General features: G+C 41.6%; 1 protein-coding gene across 1 annotated transcript in view; it reads right to left on the reverse strand.

Moving 5' to 3' along the window:
* Window positions 1-20,782, reverse strand: part of LOC125406552 (doublecortin domain-containing protein 1) — a 202,922-nt gene that overhangs the window by 3,998 nt on the left and 178,142 nt on the right. Inside the window, 4 exon segments of the mRNA XM_087910886.1 lie at window positions 10,314-10,700; window positions 14,049-14,086; window positions 14,088-14,213; window positions 17,201-17,303. Coding sequence (XP_087767012.1) covers window positions 10,314-10,700; window positions 14,049-14,086; window positions 14,088-14,213; window positions 17,201-17,303 — 654 coding nt within the window.

Below are 20,782 nucleotides of genomic sequence, written 5' to 3' on the forward strand. Positions count from 1 at the left end.
GTCTTTGTCTACTTCCCATGTAGATTAGGTCCATGTATGTCTCTTTTAGGGTCCTCATTGTTGTCTAGGTTCTCTGGGATTGTGATTTGTAGGCTGGTTTTCTTTGCTTTATGTTTAAAAACCATTTATGAGTGAGTACATGTTATAATTGTCTTTCTGTGTCTGGATTACCTCACTCAAAATGATGTTTGCTAGCTCCATCCATTTGCCTGAAAAATTCAAGATGTCATTTTTTTCTGCTGTGTAGTACTCCATTGTGTAAATATATCACATTTTCCTTATCCATTCTTCGGTTGAGGGACATTTAGGTTGCTTATCTACTTTAAAGTATCCTTATAACTCCCTTGTCTGAATACACTGTGCTGATGTAGACATACTGAGCCAACTCAAACTCCTTGTTTTCCCCCCAAATTATTAATAATGATGGTGTGCTTTCAATAGCCACACACTGTCTCCTGCAGGTTCACCAAGAGATAAACTACAAGGAGGCAAAGGTGAAAATCACAGATTCCAACCTTCTTTTTGAACTAAGTACTTACTGTCTAGAAAATTTATCTAAAACTTCACTTTTGATGATGTACTTTAGTGCTACGTTAGATAACTGCATGTGTAAATTACTGTAAGAAATGTTATGAAACAGCTTTCCTGTCACCAGCTATTTCCCCAGTCATTTCCACCAAGAAATAAAAAGGTCTGAGAGCAGAAGACATCAGCAGAGACATAGCCTCACAATCAAGCAGGGAAGGCAACTGAAGATCTAGGCATACAATCCTTAAGTGGCTTCCAACTAGTGGTCTGTCTTAGTTAGGGTTTACTGTTGCTGTGAAGAGACACCATGACCATGGCAATTCTATAAAGAAAACATTTAATTGAGGATGGCTCGCTTACAGTTTCAGAGGAGCATGGAGGCAGGCAGGCAGGCAGGCAGGCAGGCAGGCAGGCAGGCACGGTGCTAGAGAAATAGCCAACAACTTGCAGGCAACGGGAAGTCGACTGACTGACTAGGCGATATCTTGAGTGAATGAAACCTCAAAGCCCGCCCTCACAGTGACACACTTCCTGCAACAAAACCATGCCTCCTAATAGTGCCACTCCCTATGAGATTATAGGATTATGGGATTACATAATGTGGAAAATTACATTCAAACTACCACATGGTCTCAAGATAAGAAAGAAACTGGGGGATTGATTTAAAGTACCATGTTGCAAGCAACTGTTTAGCTTTGTCCAGACTCCTTATGAACAAAGATTAATTACCGAATAATCACAAACTTTCCAGTTATAAATGCATTCTGCAGGTATCAGTAAGATCTGAATTTACAAATTAACTTGTAACAAATACGCTATGGCTCTAAAATGAAAAACTGATCATTTTCTTGATATTTTTGTAAAGAACATTGTGATGAAGGCCCTTTGATACCTATAAAATCAACCCCTGAAAGGCCAAGAACAAAATCAGCTTCTTTTCCATCCTGTTAAACTGTAAGATGTGCCAAACACTGGAGTCCTGGCTTATCTTCTCTCTTCTCCCATAACCAGCCATTCCTCTAGCTATCCTTTCCACATTTTTCATATTAACTACCAAGAAGTTTAAATCTTACCCATTATATATAAACATATAATTTGATTGCCCTAAAACGGAATCAGTCTACAAATGTTGCCAGTGTGAGCACCAATAGGGGAGGCTTTGAAAGATGTATGTGCCAAATTGTCAACTCTGAGCGGCTTCCAAATCTGGTTTTGAAATGGATAAAAGAGCAACAGGCTGTAATTGTCAGGGTTACAGTGGTAGCCCACATTGCAAATGGGGATTGTACATTCCAGATACTTCTCTGTAGGAAAGGTTTTACTTGTCAATAAGAGATTTAAAAGAACAGTCAGGGGTTGGGCAATGACATCTCTATCCGCAGCCAATTTTAAAACCTATGCATCGGGAATATTGGCTTTTCTTTCCCTTCTCTCAACCCCTGTTGTAATCCTCTTAGTGTCTTCTTTACCTCAGTGAACACCAAGATTCCACAATGAAATGTCCTGGAGATGCTTGCCACCTCTGCCTGCATCCACCTTTAAAGTACTCCTTTTCGAGTTATTAAATTACTATCCCCAATGTGCTGGTCACCTCTCTGTAAGTAATCGGGGACACTTTACTGAAAGGATTTTAAAGGTTTCACAGCAAAGAGGGAGCCCCCCTCTGCCACCCCGAAAGCTTCTCCTTACCGAGCTATTTATTAAGGTCTTGTTTTTCACTCACTATTTTGGTTGAGTTTTATTCAAAATCAGTGTATTCTTTCAAAAAACAGTGTGAGAATATTAATTTAAGATGAATATTTTCTCATTTCACTGGATTATGAGATCCTGTCCCTTCTAGCATTAGAATGTATGGCACCTTATAAAGTAGCACCTGGGCAGAGAAAAAGTCTCTTTCTTCCACCTTTCCCTGGTATCTGATATCTTCTTTGTTTTCCATTTAAGTTTGAGCTGGTCTCTGTTGAGTGGGCTAATTAACTCATCAACTTGCTTCAGTTTCCCTAACTTTGTGCCTGCAGATATTGAAGCACACACAAGCAATATCAGGACCTGCCCTTGAGGGATCTTTGGTCTATCCAAGAGGATAAGAGGGGAGACTCTTGAGCCATCTTCCTAACGTTGAAACAGATCTCACCTCGGATCAAAAGATCTCACCAATGCCTTCTGCAAAAGAATGGCAACCAAATCCTTTCTGTTGACCTAAAATCTTTACGACCCCAGCATTTGCAGTAGAACCTACCATTGTACCCTCTCTACTCTCAGGAACTCTCAACTGGGGTTGATGAGAAGAGAGGGATAGATCCCAGTTGTTTGCTGGCCAGTCAGCCTAACCAAAATGTCACACCATGGGTCCAGTGATAGTCCTTTTCTTTAAAAGTAAGGTGAAGAGCAATAGAGGGAGACAGCCAAGGTTGACCTCTGGCCTCCATACATGCATACACGCATGGGTAGCATCACTTTATACACATATACTGACACACACACACACACACATCTACAACACACTAGTAATAACAATAGCAATAATAAGTAGTAGCTAGTTCAATGCTACAGTATTATAAACTTTCTGGAACTATCCATACAAGAAATAGCATGTATAGTTTAGGAAGGAGAGAGGTAAAGATAGACTCCCTGAAGCTGTCACAAGTCAGATGGGGCCAGGAACATGGGCAGGATTTCAAGAGCATCACTGAATGCCAACTATATGCCAGACTCCATGCTAGGACATGGCAAAAGGGAGACAGAGATGATCAGAGAGTGATGCCAAGAAAGGGAAAAAGGAGGGAAGGAAAGAAGGAAGGACGGAAGGAAGGAAGGAAGGAAGGAAGGAGAGAGGGAGGGAGGGAGGAAGGGAAAGAGAAGGGAAGGAAGGAGAGAGGAAGGAAGAAAGGGAAGGAGAAAGGAGGGAAGGAAGGAAGGAAGGAAGGAAGGAAGGGAGGAGAAAGGGAGGGAGGGAGGGAGGAAGGAAGGAGAAAGGAAGGGAGGGAGGTAGGGAGGGAGGGAGGGAGGGAGGGAGGAAGGAAAAGGTTGAGTTCATACACAGCGATCTGCATGAGTGCCAAAGGATGTGGAGTGTTTCACAAAGCAGCAGACAAACAATACAGTTCCACTAACACAGAGAAGATACAGGCAGCTGGGGCTACATGAGACCTCATCTCAAAAATCTAACATACATACACATTGTGTGTCTGTACGTTTGCATGATTGTAAGTCACTCTGGATTCTGTGTTGGTACTTACACATATTATCTATGACCCAAGAATTTAACCCAGAAAACCAGAAGCCAAGGAAGGCAAATGCTTATACTAAATCACAAACTCTTAGGGTTTTTAAAAGAAAGAAAGAGAGAAAAATAATTAGTGCAGAGAACACAGTACAAAGATTCTCTTTGGGGGGATCTGGGATGACTACATGGGAAAACGCAAAGTAGAGGGCAGTCTTATGAACCAGGGTATTGATGCAAGATAAACATGGCCCAGGCAAGGCACAGTGCAAGTGGCCGGACAAGCTTATCAGAAGCTTGCTATGGCACACAGTTCACAGGGAAGAACAAGATGAGAAGAGATTGACGATGTCAACCGAGAATGAGGGTGGCGAGAACTTTGTAGGTAACTGTCAGGCACATAAGGGGATTTTAAATAGGAAAACAGAAACAAAAAAACTTTAGTGAGTAACACGAACAGGAGGAGACCTGAGGGGGGGCGGTTCCTGCAGGTGTCATGCAGGAAAGCAGACCTGGTGCAGACTGACCTCATCAACCTGGGTCAGACTTCTGGGAGTCTAATAACAGGAGCTTTATCCCGAGGGTATTTGAGCTCAGTGCAATTTGGGAAAAGAAGAGTTTCCTGGTATAATACAAACCCCAATGCACAAAGAAGAATAGTTGCATTGAAACTCAACTCCGGATACAAGTCATTTCTTCCAAGAAGATGGGTTCTAGAGATAGCCTACCTGTACTAGCTTAAAGGTCTAAGGAAGGAGGTCTGGTCTAGTCTTGGTCATACAGATAGAGGAGAGGTCATTTGGGCTATTAACCACCTCTGGTCCTAATTGTGGGAGTTTGAAGGAGCCTCCACCTATATATACCTTGGGTCTTGGGTGTAAGGGTTGGATATGGCCTGAACCAACAGAAAATCAGATAATGCAAGTCACCAGGCTGTTTATCGCTCCCAACTCTCCTCTTTCTGGACTGAGGAACAGGTTTTCCATCTTTCCCACTGGAAAGGCAACCCTGCGTGCTTATCATTCCCGGTTTCTCTGGAGATCTGTGGGAACAAGGGTCTTCATGCCATGCTTTCAACAGAGACCTATGGCAGACACCCCTCAGTGTCGGAGAGCTTTAAAACAATAGGCACTAGCTAGTACACCCATTTCTGAAATTGATCAAAATCAGCTGGGATTAGAAATATTTTTCCCATCTCTATAGTAACACTATTTCAAGGCATATGCTTCTAGAACAAACAAACAAACAAACCAAGACATTCAGCATGCATTTTGACATAATAAAGGGTCATGGGTGACACGGAGAAAAATAAATGAAACAGGATTGGGTAATGCATCCTTCGCATTGCGTCTTAGAAATAAGGGGCTCAGATTGTGGGGGCAGGAGTCCTGCTTTCCCCAGACACGTTGCTCAAGACATCTTTCCCTGCTACTCAAAAACTAATGTTTATGGCTGGCATGAATAAGAAATAAGAGATAATTGTTCGTCCTCAGATATACTTTAAATGTCCACAATAGGTCACTTGATAAACATTATGGAGGATGAATTTCTAAGTAGAAATTAATACACAGATATGGGCCTGATCACTATGAATTGGGTCGAAACCAGTATAGCAAGTAGAGCAGACCTTAACCATCAAGGAAGTAGCATGCGTCTTTCTAATTAAATTATTTATTTCTTTACATGTGTGGCAGTGAAAGGACAACATGCAAGAATTTCTTTCCTTCCACCATGTGAGTCCACGGATTGGACTCAAGAGCTCAGGCTTCTCCACATGTGACCGACCCAGAATAAGAGACACATTAAAAGGTTTCTTAAAGAATCGTCACTCATTAATTATTCCTGAATGAAAAGCTATGACAAGCAATAGGATTTATATAACACAATCCAAACATAATATTTCCAACTGTGAACGCTATATACTGTGTTAGGTTAGAAAGAGTTAATTAACAAGAAATAGACAGAAGTGCCTGCATAAATATTTACAAAAATAACTTCTATATTTATGATAGACTTTTAAAAAATATCCACTGTGTAACTGTAATACAATAGCTGTGTGTCTAATATGTAAAACAGGCCTGGTACAGCACTCAAGGTCTGACCTTGTTCTGTAGGAAATGATTCTTCATGGCCACCTTTTCAGAGCAATTAGGGACCTGTGGACTGGTGCAGTCAAAGTTCACCGGAAATCCCTCACAGATTTTCCAACTGAGAACAATAAGATAGTAATGTTAGTTTTGGTAGAATAAAAACATTAAACTATAATAGGCTTTATTAGTATTGCAATTTATGAATAATATCCTCTAGGAGTGAGATGGTGTGACACAAAAGATTTGTCAGGCATATTAGCATTTGTAAATGAGATAAACTAGAATTTTATCTTGCAATTGTTTAGGTTGTGGAATTCAATATTTAATTAATTCTTCAAAAAAAAGTAAAAATAATTGTGGAGAATTGCTTGTAGTGGAGACTATCCCCTTTGCCAAGTGTGAACACATTAAACTATAAACAACAAAGGGCTTTGTGATACTTGCTTATACTAGTTGGTCAAGCATGTTAGTTAGAAGTAGAGAGAGAGCCTGTAGAAGCATAGCAGCCTAGTGGGAATCCTGAAAAAAAAAAAAACGCAATCTAAAAAGACTGGGTTTCACTCTTCGTACAGACAAATATCCTTACGCTAAAGCAATGACCTAGGTCATCACTGGTGTATTAGATCATTCTATACAGCCGTGATTCTCAACCTTCCTAATGCTATGGCCCTTTAATACAGTTCCTCATGCTGTGTTGATGCCTAACCATAAAATGATTTTGTTGCTACTGCATACCTGTAATTTTGCTACTGATACACATAGTAATGTAAATAGCTGATATGCAGGACAGCTGATACATGATCCTCAAAGAGGTCATGACCCACAGGTTGAGAACCACTGCTGTATAGCATGTTTTCCAGTAGAAACCAGTCTTAGAACTTAACATCCCCTTACAGAGATGTTTGCCACACCCGTGTTCATCACTGCTCTATCAATGCCAACTCGGAAGTAGACTCAACCTAAATGTCCATCACCAGGTGAATTGATAAGAACAAGGTGGCACATACACGCAATGGAATATGACTCAGCTATAATGAAAACTGAAACCTGTAGGTACATGGATAGGACCAGAAAGGATCATGCTAGCTCACTCAGGCCCAGAAAGATGAACGCAGTGTGTTCCCTTATATGAGAGTCCTAGCGTCCCATCTTTTGTCTTGTGTGTTTAACTCAGAGCAGAAAGGGGCATTTGTTTTTTGGGGGGAGACGCACTAATCAAGAGGAAAGCAGTAGATTTTAGGTAAAATGCAAATGGGATGAAATCCTGGGACAGAAAGGCTTAAGCAAAGAGGGCTGTGAGAGGGTGGGGGAATCAGGCTTGTAGAGGGAGAGCTAGCACCACAAAGGGGGGGGGGCATGGAAAGCAGTGGAAGAGCTGGCGGCCTCACAAGTCAGTTTAGAAATGGAATAACTGTAAGGATGGTAGAAGGCATGAGAAAAAGAGAGAGGAGTGCTGGGGTAAAATATCACACAGGGACAAGGTGGAAGACTGGTGGGGGGTGGGGGGAGTTTTCCAAAGCCAAGTCTATATGATAATACCTCGTGAAAACTCACTGGTGAATAAACTAATTCCAAAACAAAACTGTAATTAAAAGAACTGGAACAGAATTACCTTAGGCGAGTGGTCAGTCACTCCCAGAAAACATAGCTTCCTAAATAAAAATCTTAGTGCCAGGCCATAGATCCCTTCCTATGAGTTATTGATAATGGAGATCCCAGAAATCTTCAAAGTGGCACAGGTGATTGCCATTGTCTTTGGTTACCCACCATAGCTACATGGTAAGATTCGTTGCTAAAGACACCGCACATTCTGGCTGCAGAAAATAGAGAAATCAGTCTTAAGCTGACCAGAAAGCTCCTCCTCTGCTGACTAGCTTTCATAGGGTCAGAAGATGTTCTGCAGTCTGATGAGGGAGGAAAGACATCAATAGTTTGACCGAGTACTGGACCCTGCATGGTATAATGCTAACCCACCAAGCCATAAATGCCAATAGGTGAGATAGTGGCACACCGCTATGGAGTGACTAACTGTTTTATTAGACTCGAGGCCTTCTCTTCAGGAGGTGATTTCATACCATGGTCTTATAATCATGCTCAAAAGTCCATAGCTAGAAAGGTCACAGGCCCTGGCATAGAACCTGTTGTTATTTTTGTGCTAAATGGCCATGCTGCTAATTTTTTTAAAAATGTTTATGTTCATGACCAAAGACCTGGGCTGCTCTCAACCCTGGTCAAAGAAGTTTCTTTTTACTGTGGGCATCAGTAAATGGAGACATGCCTAAATGGCCAAAATACTAAGAATAAAAGACTCTCAATACGCAGCCCCAAAGGGGAAATTTATACTAAGTCTTCCACAGCAGGTGCTCAGGGAGCATCATGGCAGAGGAGACAGAAAGGATGTTATAACCAGAGGATGCACAGAAGGGCTATGACATGCTGTCTGGGACAGGAGAAGGTGGAGGCAATCATACCTCAAGGCAGCTGTGGTTGCTTGCACAGAACTACATAAGATCAAGCTGGCCAGAGTCCTAGCCCAGATGATATAGATGTTGTTCAGGCCCTACCCCTTACAGTGGTGCACAACCGAGAAGATGGAGAGCCATTCCTCATCAAGGGTGTGGCCATTGGTAGGTTTCCCATAACCACTGGATAGACAGTTCTAACCTTATGTAAATGGCTATCCAAAAGAAAAAAAAGACCTGTAGCTGAGGGAAGTGTTGGGGGCTGTTCTTCAGGGGGAGAAGGTAGAAGATGCAGTCGTATTCCATTTTATAAGTGTGTGACATTTTCAAAAATTAAAAAATAATTCATAAAGGAAACAGTTCTGAGACTGATAATGATAATTGTACCAATAATCTGAAAAATAAGGACACGAGTAGCTACAGAGATCTCAGTGGTCGAGAGCACTGGCAGCTTTTCCAGAGGATCTGGATTCGATTCTCAGCACCTACAAGTCAGGAAACAACTGTTGGTGGCTCCAGTTCCAGGGTATCTGTCGCCCTCTTCTGACACCAACAGGTACTGCATACATAAGGCAAGTACGTGCAGAAAAACACCCATATACAAAAGTAAATAAGATATCAAAGAAATTTAAAAAGTGCATGGCTGTAAGAGTTGGAATGACCCATTTTAGAGTATAAAAAAGCTTTGAACAGAGTATACAATGAAGCAAATTAACACATTTAGTTCGTGAGAAATACAGGCAGGCAGCTTTATGTATACTTAAGGACCCAATCACCTCAGCAAAGCAGCACTTTTTGTTCCAAACAAAGAAAAATTAAAAACGACTATGTGATAGGTAAGGGATGTAATGTATCTCAGCGATCACACAGCAGAGCACATGAACTGAAAATCTAAACTCTTAGGCAAAAACTTAAGGGAAGGCTCTAGGAAAAATTTCTTCTAAAGAATTATTTAATATATTCCTATTATCATGTGCATACACACAGACCCTCATGACACCTGTGTGTGGTGGAGGTGAACATGCTACAGTGTTCATGTAGACAACAGAGGATTACATTTGCAGTCAGTTCATACCCCCCACCTTTATGTGGGTTCTGGGGTTGAACTCATGGCACCAAGCTTGTGCCGCATATGCCTTTATCTCCTAAGCCAAATCTAAGAGACACAAAACAAATCTTCCTATAAATGGAAAAATATTCACTAAAAATAATTCTCTACCAAGCAAAAGAGAACAGGAGGGGCGTACCCAAAACTCACATGGGCAGCGGACGCAGTCAGTGAGGTTAGGGCCACAGAACCAGTATACACATCCTTTTGATTTAGCATCAGACCATCCGTGCCTAGAATGAGTGAACCTCAGTAAAATGCTTTTTTTGATTTTTTGGTTATGCCTATACTCTAGCCTTTTCAGATATATACTAAAGAAATGTAGTTTGCTAAATTATGTGGTACTAAAGCTACCTGGGACCATACAGAGAGGTCATCGAACCCGATCTAGCATGGGTGTCCTGCTGTGGTAACCAATACGCTATTCACAAGTCACATATTTCTGTTTAATTTAAGATATTTTGAATAAATTATAAAGTTAAGTTCCTTGGTGCCAGTCATTCCATTTTAAGCAGTCATAGATCATACTGCAATCATTAAGTACTGGCTGGTGGGAAGGCAGTAAGGTCCTTAGGACAAATGAGGCCAGTTTGAATCCTGGCTCACCGCAGACCAGCAGTGGGAGTTTGGGCAAATCTTTCTTTTTGTTCTTGATCTGCCTCTGAAAAATGGAGTCTTAACAGAGACTGCTGGGGTTAAACCATCATTTGAAAATTATATACAGTGTTATAGCATTAATTTATAAGTCAACATTGAATAGCTGACAGTTTTTATTTTTTACAGATAAGAAACTCATATCTATCTGTTTGTGGGCAGTTATGAACAAGGTGTTGCTATACTTCCATTTTTTTTCCCAAGAATTCGGGGTTTTTCTTTCCACTGTCTCGTGCAGCCCCCAGTACAGTGCATTAGTTTCTACTGTCTCATGCAATCCCCAATGCACTGCATTAGTTTCCACTGTCTCTTGCAGCCCCCAGTACAATGTATTAGATTCTGCTGTCTCTTGTACCCGCCCCCAATACACTGCATTAGTTTCCAGTGACTCATGCAGCCCCCAGTACACTGCATCAGTTTCCACTCTCTTATGCAGCCCCCAGTACACTGCATTAGTTCCCACTGTCTCGTGGAGTCCCCAGTGCACTGCATTAGTTCCCACTGTCTCGTGGAGCCCCCAGTGCACTGCATTAGTTCCCACTGTCTCGTGGAGCCCCCAGTGCACTGCATTAGTTCCCACTGTCTCGTGGAGCCCCCAGTGCACTGCATTAGTTTTCATTTCATTGTCATTAAATCTAGGATTCAAATATCAAAGTTTATAGAAAAAACTATTTTTATTGTGATGAATTCACTTAAAATTATTAATTTGGAAAGAATCACAAAAACAGCTTTTATATTTCAGACGAAATTGTGACTTCTTTAAAGCAAAAAAACTGCTCGCTTTCCCATCTAGTCCTTTAAAACAAAGGGACATTGCTAAGTCACTTAGGCCGGACTGCATTGGACCACGAAGGAAAGCAATACAAGTACTGCTTAAGGCAACTCTAAGAAAATATTTCGGTGTTTCAGATCTCTCACTGTGGGAAATCCCGAATTAGGCGATGGGTTACTTCAATTAAGTATACATCAATTTACTCATCACTTCCGAATAGCGGAGCAGCATCAGCATCCGTAAGGGTCTCATAGACAGCAGTGATGCCTTCTCTGACAAAAGCAGTCACTCAGTCAAAGGTCAGAGCCAAAACTGGGTTTAGTGGAGGTCTGAAAAAAATGGGAAAAAATATCTAACATGCCTGCATAATATACATAGAAACTGGAGCACAAATAATAAGGCATTTGAAGTAAAACCTACTATTCTGAAGCTCCTATAGTGACATCTCAATATACATTTGACTTTATTTAGCTGGTTCATAATGTACCAAGTATGGTTGCAACATGTACAATTAAGGAAGAATTATGCCAGTGAAAGAGCGTAGTTGAGAAAGCAAGGGCTCGCCTCATTCATTTCACTGTAACTAACTCACGGTACCCACAGTGCATCTGGAACTGGCAATGAATAAATGCACAATACTGAGTATGAACGACTATTTTATAAGCGTACTAAGTGTTGCTAAGGGTTGGTTACATTGCTCTGCTTTCCATAACTACTAGAGGTCACAAGATTTTAGGTGAATTTGAGAACTGAAAACATCTTAAATAAAAAGCATGATCTTCTTATAAGCTATTTTTCTCTAGATGGATAAGAAGTATTTAGGGTTTAACTCTAGAATGCTATCCAGCATAGCTGCCCATGCAATATTATTTTAAACTGCATATACTCATGATAAGACAGACAAGTCCAGCATGCGGGGGACAAAGTGCAATAAAAGTGCTCAGATTCTTAAAAAACAGATAAACAGAATGAGAAGCAGAACAAAGGTGAGGAAAATGTTTACGATTAAAAGGTGATGCTGAAGTGGACCACACACAGCAGAGGACATGCACCTAGCCGCCGGGTACACTGAGCTCCACAGCCCCTGTGGGTAGCTGACGGCAGAGGGACCTCAGAGGAGAATGTGGGATTATGAACAGCTAGGCACACGCTGCGGCTACACAGAAGGTCCCATTCTTCAATCTGCTAGAGGCACTTAAGGAGTAAAATTTTAATAATTGTCTGCAATTGCTTTCAAGAGAGATAAACAAATAGAAAAGCTCATTAAATGGGTGAGTCAAAGTGAAGAATACGAAAATATTTGTTATGATATTCTTCCAACTTGTCACGGGTTTGAAATTTTTTGAAATATGCAAAATTTGGAGGAAACTTTAAATATTCATTTTTACAGATGGATATGGCTGTCTATGTCAAAATAAGTTATACACACCACAATACTCCCTGAAAACAAACACTTTTTACTAAGTAAATACTGTGCATTTTCTCAGTGTGTTTTAAAGTATGCACCAAAACAATTTTAGAAACAAACATTTCAAAAATCACAGTGGTGGCAAGATGCTGGCATAGTCACCTTGTGCTCTGCATCACATTAGTGCCTAATTTTCAAAACTGGAAAAAAATTACATCACCCCATTGAAACAACAATGTCACAAATAAGCTTACAAAGTTACAACCGTTAGCTGATTCTGGAATACTCTAGATTACTGGCACGGTACTATTCGTTTCACAAATATGACTAGCCAAGAATACATTTTCACTCTTTTTAAAATACTGAATTATAGAAACATGATAAAATATGATAAAGTCATTGCTTTCGCTTTGATGACGACATTAAGAGGAAATAACAACACACACTTCATCATACGCTAAAATTCTTACTACTGTAAAATCCACCACTGTTTTCTCCATTGGGAAAGCAATTCTACATCCAATGTAAGTTAAATTAACTTGAGCTTTGCCTATAGTGAAAATGTTTTCATTCCTTCAGTACATTCTAATTCTATAAATTATACAGCATCAGAAATCAACACGTGTTTGAATGTTATTCTGTTGTGACAAACGAAACAGCATTTTGCCACATGACGCCCCTCCACTCCCAATACCTTTATGAATTTCTAAGGAAACTGTTGTTTGAGGCTTAAAATTTTGAGCAAATACCAAATCTAATCTGTTCCTCATTTGCTGAAATTTAGATCTGTCTGTCTGTACTGTTTTCATTATTGTTAACATGAGATCAGTTCAACCTTACACGCAGTACGATTTTGTTCTACCTCTAAACAATGAGCTGAGAAAATTAAAAATAGGCCAAAAAAAAAAAGTGTGTTTAACTTTCCTGACAAGCAGTTTCAGAGTTCATCGGGATGTGTCCTGTCAAAATACGCATACATTTCTGAGAAATCCAACACAAGAGCCCGGCTTGCCGGAGCCTCGATACGGCAGCTTTTTCCTTTCATCAGAAACACGGATAATTTGATGCAGGAATTTACCAATCCACAAAAATTTACACAATGCTCCGCAAATAGCCGGTAATTATTGTCAGCTAATGTAAGGCGCTGTGAGGGACCTAACTTTGATAGGAGAGGATCCACAGCTTTACCAATTTATCTTTAGCTGTCCTGTCATTGCTGCTTAGGAGGTTAAGACTTTATTTGTGAAAACATAGAGATATAGTGGGGAGTCATGTTGTCTAAAGCTTCATAAATCTTGCTTAAGATCCTTTTCAATTACCATCCATTTCTCCTTTAAAAAGGGACAAAAAAATAGAGGAGAGGAAGCAGGTCAGGGCAGCGTGTGACAAAGGCAGTGTGATGGTCTCGGGCCCCCCGTGGCGTTTCCATCTGCTATCATTAAGGTGACTACTCAGACATGAGCAAATCCCTCCTGCAGTGCTGACAGGCAGACCTCAAGAGCTATGACAAGGCATTAAGACAGAAAGTCAGAGAGAGAGAGAGAGAGAGAGAGAGAGAGAGAGAGAGAGAGAGAGAGAGGAGTTGGTCATATTCCTTCCATAAACAATGCTGCCTTACCAAAAAAAAAAAAAAACAAAACAAAAAAAAAACACGTTCCTTAAATTTTATTGGAATTCCAAAATACATTTTTGTTTTTTTCTTTCTGAATCCCTAAAGGGTCTTACTTGACTTCTCAATTCTCCTGCTAAATTAGCTCACTGCAGAAAGACTGGAGACACATAGAATAAACACCTTGCTCCTACCTGCATGTTTTCCCATAAGAAAACCAATTTTTTTGACCCGCTCTTCAGCAGCAGTGGACTCTTAATCTGTTGACCATGCTCATCAAAAATCCGGGCTGAGGACAAGTGAAGGCCTTGGGAATTGATGGAAGAACCTCGAAGCGGTTGATGGAGTCTGAGAAGTAACTGATGCAGGGCAGGTGAAGGGGATGCAGAGGGAGACATGGCTATGTGAACATCTGTAACAAACCATTTCTGCTCTGGTCCAAACAAACGATAATTAAATTCATATAGAATGTTAAAAGAAGTGTGAAATCACGGCAATGTTTAGTTCAGTGTAAAGTAACAAAATGAGCATGGGCTTTTAACCAGCAGGGGGTGCCACAGGCTTGTGATTGAGCCCTGACCCCTTGGCACAGCGCCTGAAAGCAGATGTGACAGTCTCACAGAAAGAGCATTTAGTTTCCACACCCGGTAACAATCCTCTTTGATGAGAGCTACGCTTGTCTTGTCTGCGCTACATGGTTTGTTAGGCCCTCCCAGACCAGATTCAAGTTTTACTGTTACAACACGCTTTCTCCCTATCCCCGCCGAGCTGCGGGTAACTGGGTGGTAGAAGAATCCCCTACTTCCAGGACTGCAAAAATCAACACGCCTCTCAGTCTTTGCGGGCGTTTTCAGAACTCTTCCGCAAGTGCTTTAGTTGCAAGCCCTGCAAACCTTGGGAACGACTCCAGGAACTGAGGTCCCCGAGTTGTGAGACATAACTGGAGTGACAGTATGAAGTGATGTCCCCGTTTGAAATAATAACGCTGTCAATGCTATGTCTTGCGGTCAGAGACTAAGTTATGGAGAGGGCTCGTATTTAAGACACATTTCAGAGGTAAAGTCAGTCCAGGGAACGGTGGCACAGGAGGCACTTTAAGAAGGCGTCCTTGGTCATCGTCTGATACCTTTGTTTCAGCTTCCTGCCCCTGCTCTTCCCAGCTTGCCCCTCACACACTCCGCCCCTCCCCCAGCCTTCTGTCATGGAGCTCCCTTTCTTCTCCTCCTTGCCAGCTCTTGTGCTTCTCTTGTGCGGTCTCTTACCGCTCGGTGGTCCCTGCAGGGGTGTAGCGTCTTCATTTTCTTTCTATTACTTTCTACTGAAGGCACATTGAAGAGCACTCAGTGCTGAGGCTCCAGAGAACCAGAGAAAAGGTTCAGTCCCCATAAACAGACTGGGTGTCCCACCTCACTGGCTGTGAATCCTTGACTAAGTGAAATACTCCTTTTGGTCAACAGCTCCACTGACAGAATGCCTCAGAACTCAGCACGACCCTAATGGACGTCAATCAGTCCTGTATTAGACAGACTTTTAATTTGAGCATCAAAGAGCTGGGAACGATGAAATAGTTCCTTTTGCTTCACTAAAGTTAAGAGTTCTTAATCAACAGAACCAAATTCTATGCATTAGAACGACGACAGCCCTTCTCTTTAGTTGCTTAGGAGGTGAAGGAGGTAGTGAAAACCTGCATTGCTCTGCTTTCCCCAGGGAAGTGCAAACAAAAATGTATTGTATTTCCAAAGCCTACACTTAGTTCTCTGTGTTCTCAAACCCCACGTTTAGTTTTGTTGCTCTGCTGTGATTTTAGGAAACGTAATGCTGGTCATTTATTTTTAAATCACAAGGATTTTGTTTTAGAGACAGCACTTTTTTTGTATAGGAGAAAGACATAAAAGATATAAGGCCTGAACTTGGGCAGGAGGGCACATGAAGGCTGGTGGTGTGAGGAGGGGATGGGCTCTGGGCTCCCAAACATATAACCAAATTCATTTTCACAGGAGTTAAATTGCAATTTCCATTTCCCCAACTTGGTGACAGACTGCACTTTGTGAGTTCAGGGATGAGCATCCAACAGCCTACGGGAGATAAGGGCCTTTGTACCTTTCATCTGTAGGTCATTGGCTAGGGCCGGGCTGTGGAAGCCAAAAATTGTGATAATCTTTATCCATTTATCTTTAAAGCTATCATCACTGGGCCTTTACAGGATAAGAATTTGCTGGGAGATCTGAAAAGAGCGTGAAACAACCTCTCAGGTGGAGATTGAGGTGAGTGTGCCCACAAGGGAACGGGCTGCTTCAGATGAGCTCTGTGGAGTTTTGTGATGCCACCCAATTAAAGTTCCTCAAATCCCACCCACATTTACTTGAAAATTAAAGCACAGTTTCCGTGAAACATTAGTCAGTATATGACGTTTCCAAGGAATAACAGCATCCTGTAGAAGGCTCCTCCAGTTTCAGCTTTTACTAAAATGTCATATACTCTAATGCAAATGGTTGGGAGACAGGTAGAAGATTCTAGAAGGACTGTGATGCCATGGTGATTTCTATAGTGATGAGCATGATAATGAAAGGAACCCAGCTAAGGTTTTGGATCTTTCTCTAATGAATTAAAATAAAAAATTCCCATCTCCTCTGGGTTAACAGTCAATAGCCCAGTGAGTGCCGCCCAACTAAGATGCAGCTTTAGTGTTTGGCTCTACAAGCCAGGGAAGGGATGCTTCCAGGGAGACATAAGTCTGAGGGTGCTGTACTGAAGAGGAGAAGAGAGTGAGCTTCCAAACAAAGACGAGGCAACAGAGTCCAAGACACTGGTGTGCACTCGGGCGCATAACCCCAATTTGTAAACAACAGGGTGTTCCATGTCCTTTTATGCAAGACAAAAGCTCAAAATAAAGACCCTGAACATGTTGGTTCTGCCTGAAAAACATCCCAATTGTCTGGAAAATAGGCAAAGGTAACAGTGCCCGAGATAAATTTGTGGGATTTGCTCACAATGAGCATGGTGGAAGACCAAGGCTGAATGTTAGTCACCCAGGGTGCATAGCCAGAAATCCTATGCCCAGAGTATACCCTCCACTAAATGTTATGGCATTTCTTTTTAAAGTATAAAAACTAATTAAAATAGACAAAAGGTTTTGCTGTATCTAAACCAGAGCCCAGTATAAAAATATTTTCAAATGCAAACATGCTGGTAGTTGGGATATAACTAGGTTAAGTTCAGGAGTCAACATTCAACTGTACCTCTCTTTGTAAACCAACAAATGACTGATATTTTATAAACTGCCCTAAGATGCTTACTCTAACTCTAAGTTACATGGGGATGCTTACATTCACAAACAATTACTCACTCCTTGCATTATCTCATCACCTTGAGTTGGACTGTCAGACTTTAGATCTTTTCTACTGATGTAAACAGAGATCTCTCCAGTGGCTTTACCGTTTTCAGATACCAGGAAAGTGAATACGTGGAAAAGCAGGAATAAGCACATGCAGACATATGTAAAAGGGCGTGTGCAAGGCAAAAGACCAACTATCGAAACATGCGCCAGCCATCGGGTGGAAAATTGAGAGTACTAAGATAAGAAAGGAAGGCCTCTGTCTCTCGCTTTGGTCTCGGGTCTAACCTGACTCGCATTCTACCACCTTTAAAATAGAAGAAAGCTTGGAGCCTGAAGGAAGATCGCTGGCCACAGCGGATGCTGAAAGGAGCAAACATAGCAAATACTCAGCCAGCAACCAGTCAGCTAGCTCATTTCATCCTTCTTGGGAGAATACAAAGCCACAAATTGCACGGAGGGTGTTTAGTTCTTATTTGAAAGGTATCAGTGTCGTCTTCGTCCTTTGACTCACTCGAGAAAATTCAGCCTGGCAGGTTTATTACATAACAGGATGGTGAAGGTCAGCCATTTTAACTGCACAAGCTCAACAAGTTGCTGAAAACAGAGATAAAATATTGCATTATGCAACAGTCGCTGGGAAAAAAAGGAAGAAATGAGAGCGGCAAATGTTCTGGTCAAAAGGATCCGAATAAACCAGTCCTGACAGGACGGCCCCACTAAAGTGAGCACTCCCCCTGCCCACACCGAGGATCCACGCAGGGGCTCCATTCACTAGGCAAGAATAGACTAGGGCCAGAGGGAGGCCTAATGAATAATTTAAACCCTTGCTTTTTAGTTTAGTTTAGGTTTTCTTTCCCCTCAAAAGTTCTTTTCTGATATGCCCATCACATTTTAGGGTGGGACTGTTTTATGTAGTTCTGGTGCCATTTCCAGAGAAGATAATTCAGGAAAATAACTTTCTGAGAAACAAAGAAAAATGTCTTTTGTTATTTTGAGACAGTTCATACTTTATTTGGTAAGTTTTAATGCCGCTTGGGAAACAATGTGTTTCAATAGCATTTCTGCAGCCTATTGGGGGAAAGGGAATTGAATCGTGTAAGAACATTAGGGATGATCCCACTCCGTGCTCCTACAGAGCACAGTGATCCAGTGCACAGTCTGTGGCCTCTGCTTGGCAACACTGGGGCTTGACTACCTGAAGTGTCTTTTCCTGATAGAAAAGAAAAAGAGAGAGAAGGGGGGAGGGAAAAATAGAACTTTCAGTAAGCATTTTCTCTAAATAAGCAAATATGGGGGGTGGGCAGGGGTGGGAAGAGCATCTTGCTGTTCCAACCACCCCTTCAGGGCTGTAATCTGAAATGAAAGTCTTAAACAACAGGCATTGACGAGAAAGGTGGCCACTCTAGTTTCCGCACCTAGCTCTGGCCTTAGCTGGCTGCTTTGTTCACCACAGATAATGAGACTTCCGGTGCTCTGTCCGGGAATAAGAGCCCAACCGGAAAAAAACAAAACCAGAAAGAAAAAAAAAACAAAACAAAACAGTGCACTCAAAGCAGAAACACTGCTTCTAGCTCCCCAAACTCTCCAGGGGCTTAAGAAAACTGGTGCTGTCGCAGTTAAGCTCTCCAGCAACACTCTTTGAGGTTCTTCTTTAGGAAGGACATGCCTTTGGTTTTGAAGTTCACAGAACTATGCCTACTCTCACTGCCAGTCTCGAGATGCCCGTTGCCTCTTCTTCATGTAACAAGTCCTCCCACCTCTAATGTGCAGTTTTTAGACACAGACGGCTCTCTAGGTCACATGTTTCTACCACTGAGGAGATGTGGGCAAAGGAAAGCTTGTTTCCCTATGGCTTTATTGCTGTTTTAAGAAAAACTGGCTACTGCCATGGCTTCCCAGAGGAGCTTGGCATGGCTTCACTTCCTATAGCTCCACAACGAAATTCTCTCCGTGGAGCAGAACGATGCCCAGAGCAGCCATGGCTAGCCTTGGCACTCAAGGTAACAGACGCGAGAAAATAATAACCCAGAGCCTCTTGACAAACAATAACAAAAGAAGACCGTCAAATAGAAATTTCTATCTATGTCCCTAGTCATACAAAGCCTGGAGATTTCAAAAGTGTTCTACGTGGCATGGTATTTTCGTTCTCCTTCATGCCGGTATTAACTATTAAACTGACACTAACGGTTCCCTGTTGTGTCGTGGATGTAGGCATTCATTCCAAAAATATTACTGAGTACTATGTGCCAAGTACTGGTCAGGAAGTTAAATTATACTAACACGGTGTAAGATTTCTGTTTTGGAAATAAATGTTGTCTGCTGGGTAAGATGGAAGGACAGACAACAAGCCATCCACACATTAAGTAAGAATTCTATTGGCGTATGAAGGAACAGCTAGAGGGAAGAGGCCTGACGATTATGTGAGTTGCTTCATTCAGCAAGAAGAATAAAAAATTAAAAAGAAGCACAGTATGAAATATTCATTTAGAAGAACAAGACATCACAATTTGCATACTTTTCAAAGCTCATACAGAAAGAACCATGATAAACATTAAATAATGTTGCAAATATTCTTGGATGATTAACCATTCTCTGAGTCCCATTCTCTGAACCTGTCTTTGCACGGTTGTTCTTTGACATTTTTTATTAAAAGAAACACAGAGCCCTTGGCCCAGCCACAATCCCCTCACTAAATTCAGGCCAGGAAGAAAGATGATCTCTTCCTTGCTGTCACATGACTGAGTAAAGCTGTCTTTTTTAATAGAATGGTTTCTCTCAGCATTGTAACTGTTTGGTTAGTTCACAAAGGTTCTGAGGGTTGAGTTTGAACTTGACAGAAACTTTCATCGGGTTTCTTTAAACTATAAACTACAACGTGTAGAAGAATTGCCCAGCAGTTCAATGGCTCTGGTAATTTCACAGTATGCTTATCTCCCGTCAGCCGGGCGTGTCTGTCGCTCTATTACACAGGAAATAGAACCCTTTCTGACCATTGGTCAGTAGCGATCTTTCCACATCAAATCGGCTAGGACAACTGGACTATACAGAGATGTGACCACTATGTCCAAATTCAGTATGCCTCCATGCTATAGTTTGGATCTTGTGTCCAACAAAGGCTTGTGTGGTAAAAGCTTTGTCCCCAGGATACTGCTATGGAGAGGTCTTGAAGCCTTTCAGAGCAGGGCTGTTAGGTCCTAGGTTGCTATTACTTCACCCTTGAATGAACAGTGGGACTCCAGACTCTGCAGACATTTTTGCTCCACATTCTACAGACACGCTCTGTTATGCTGCCTTGCCACAGGGTCAAAACCTTGGAGCTAATCAACATGGATTGGAACTCCCAATACTGTGAGGCAGAGGAGCCATTTTCTGTTTAGGTTGCTTATCTCTGGCATTTGATGATAGTGATGGAAATGTGACTAACATACCCCAAGCAATTTTTGCTGAGCCCTACCTCAGAAATAACATAGCAACTCTGAAACAATTAGGTGCAAGGGAGAGCATGAAAAAGGAAAGTGTGGATTGAGAAAGGTAGTAGTTTTAGCTAATTGTAGCTGAAATATATTGTGTTTGCACACTTTATAGGTGTGC

The sequence above is a fragment of the Myodes glareolus genome, chromosome 10 (genome assembly GCF_982192425.1).
Source record: "Myodes glareolus chromosome 10, mMyoGla1.1, whole genome shotgun sequence".
NCBI lineage: Eukaryota > Metazoa > Chordata > Mammalia > Rodentia > Cricetidae > Myodes > Myodes glareolus.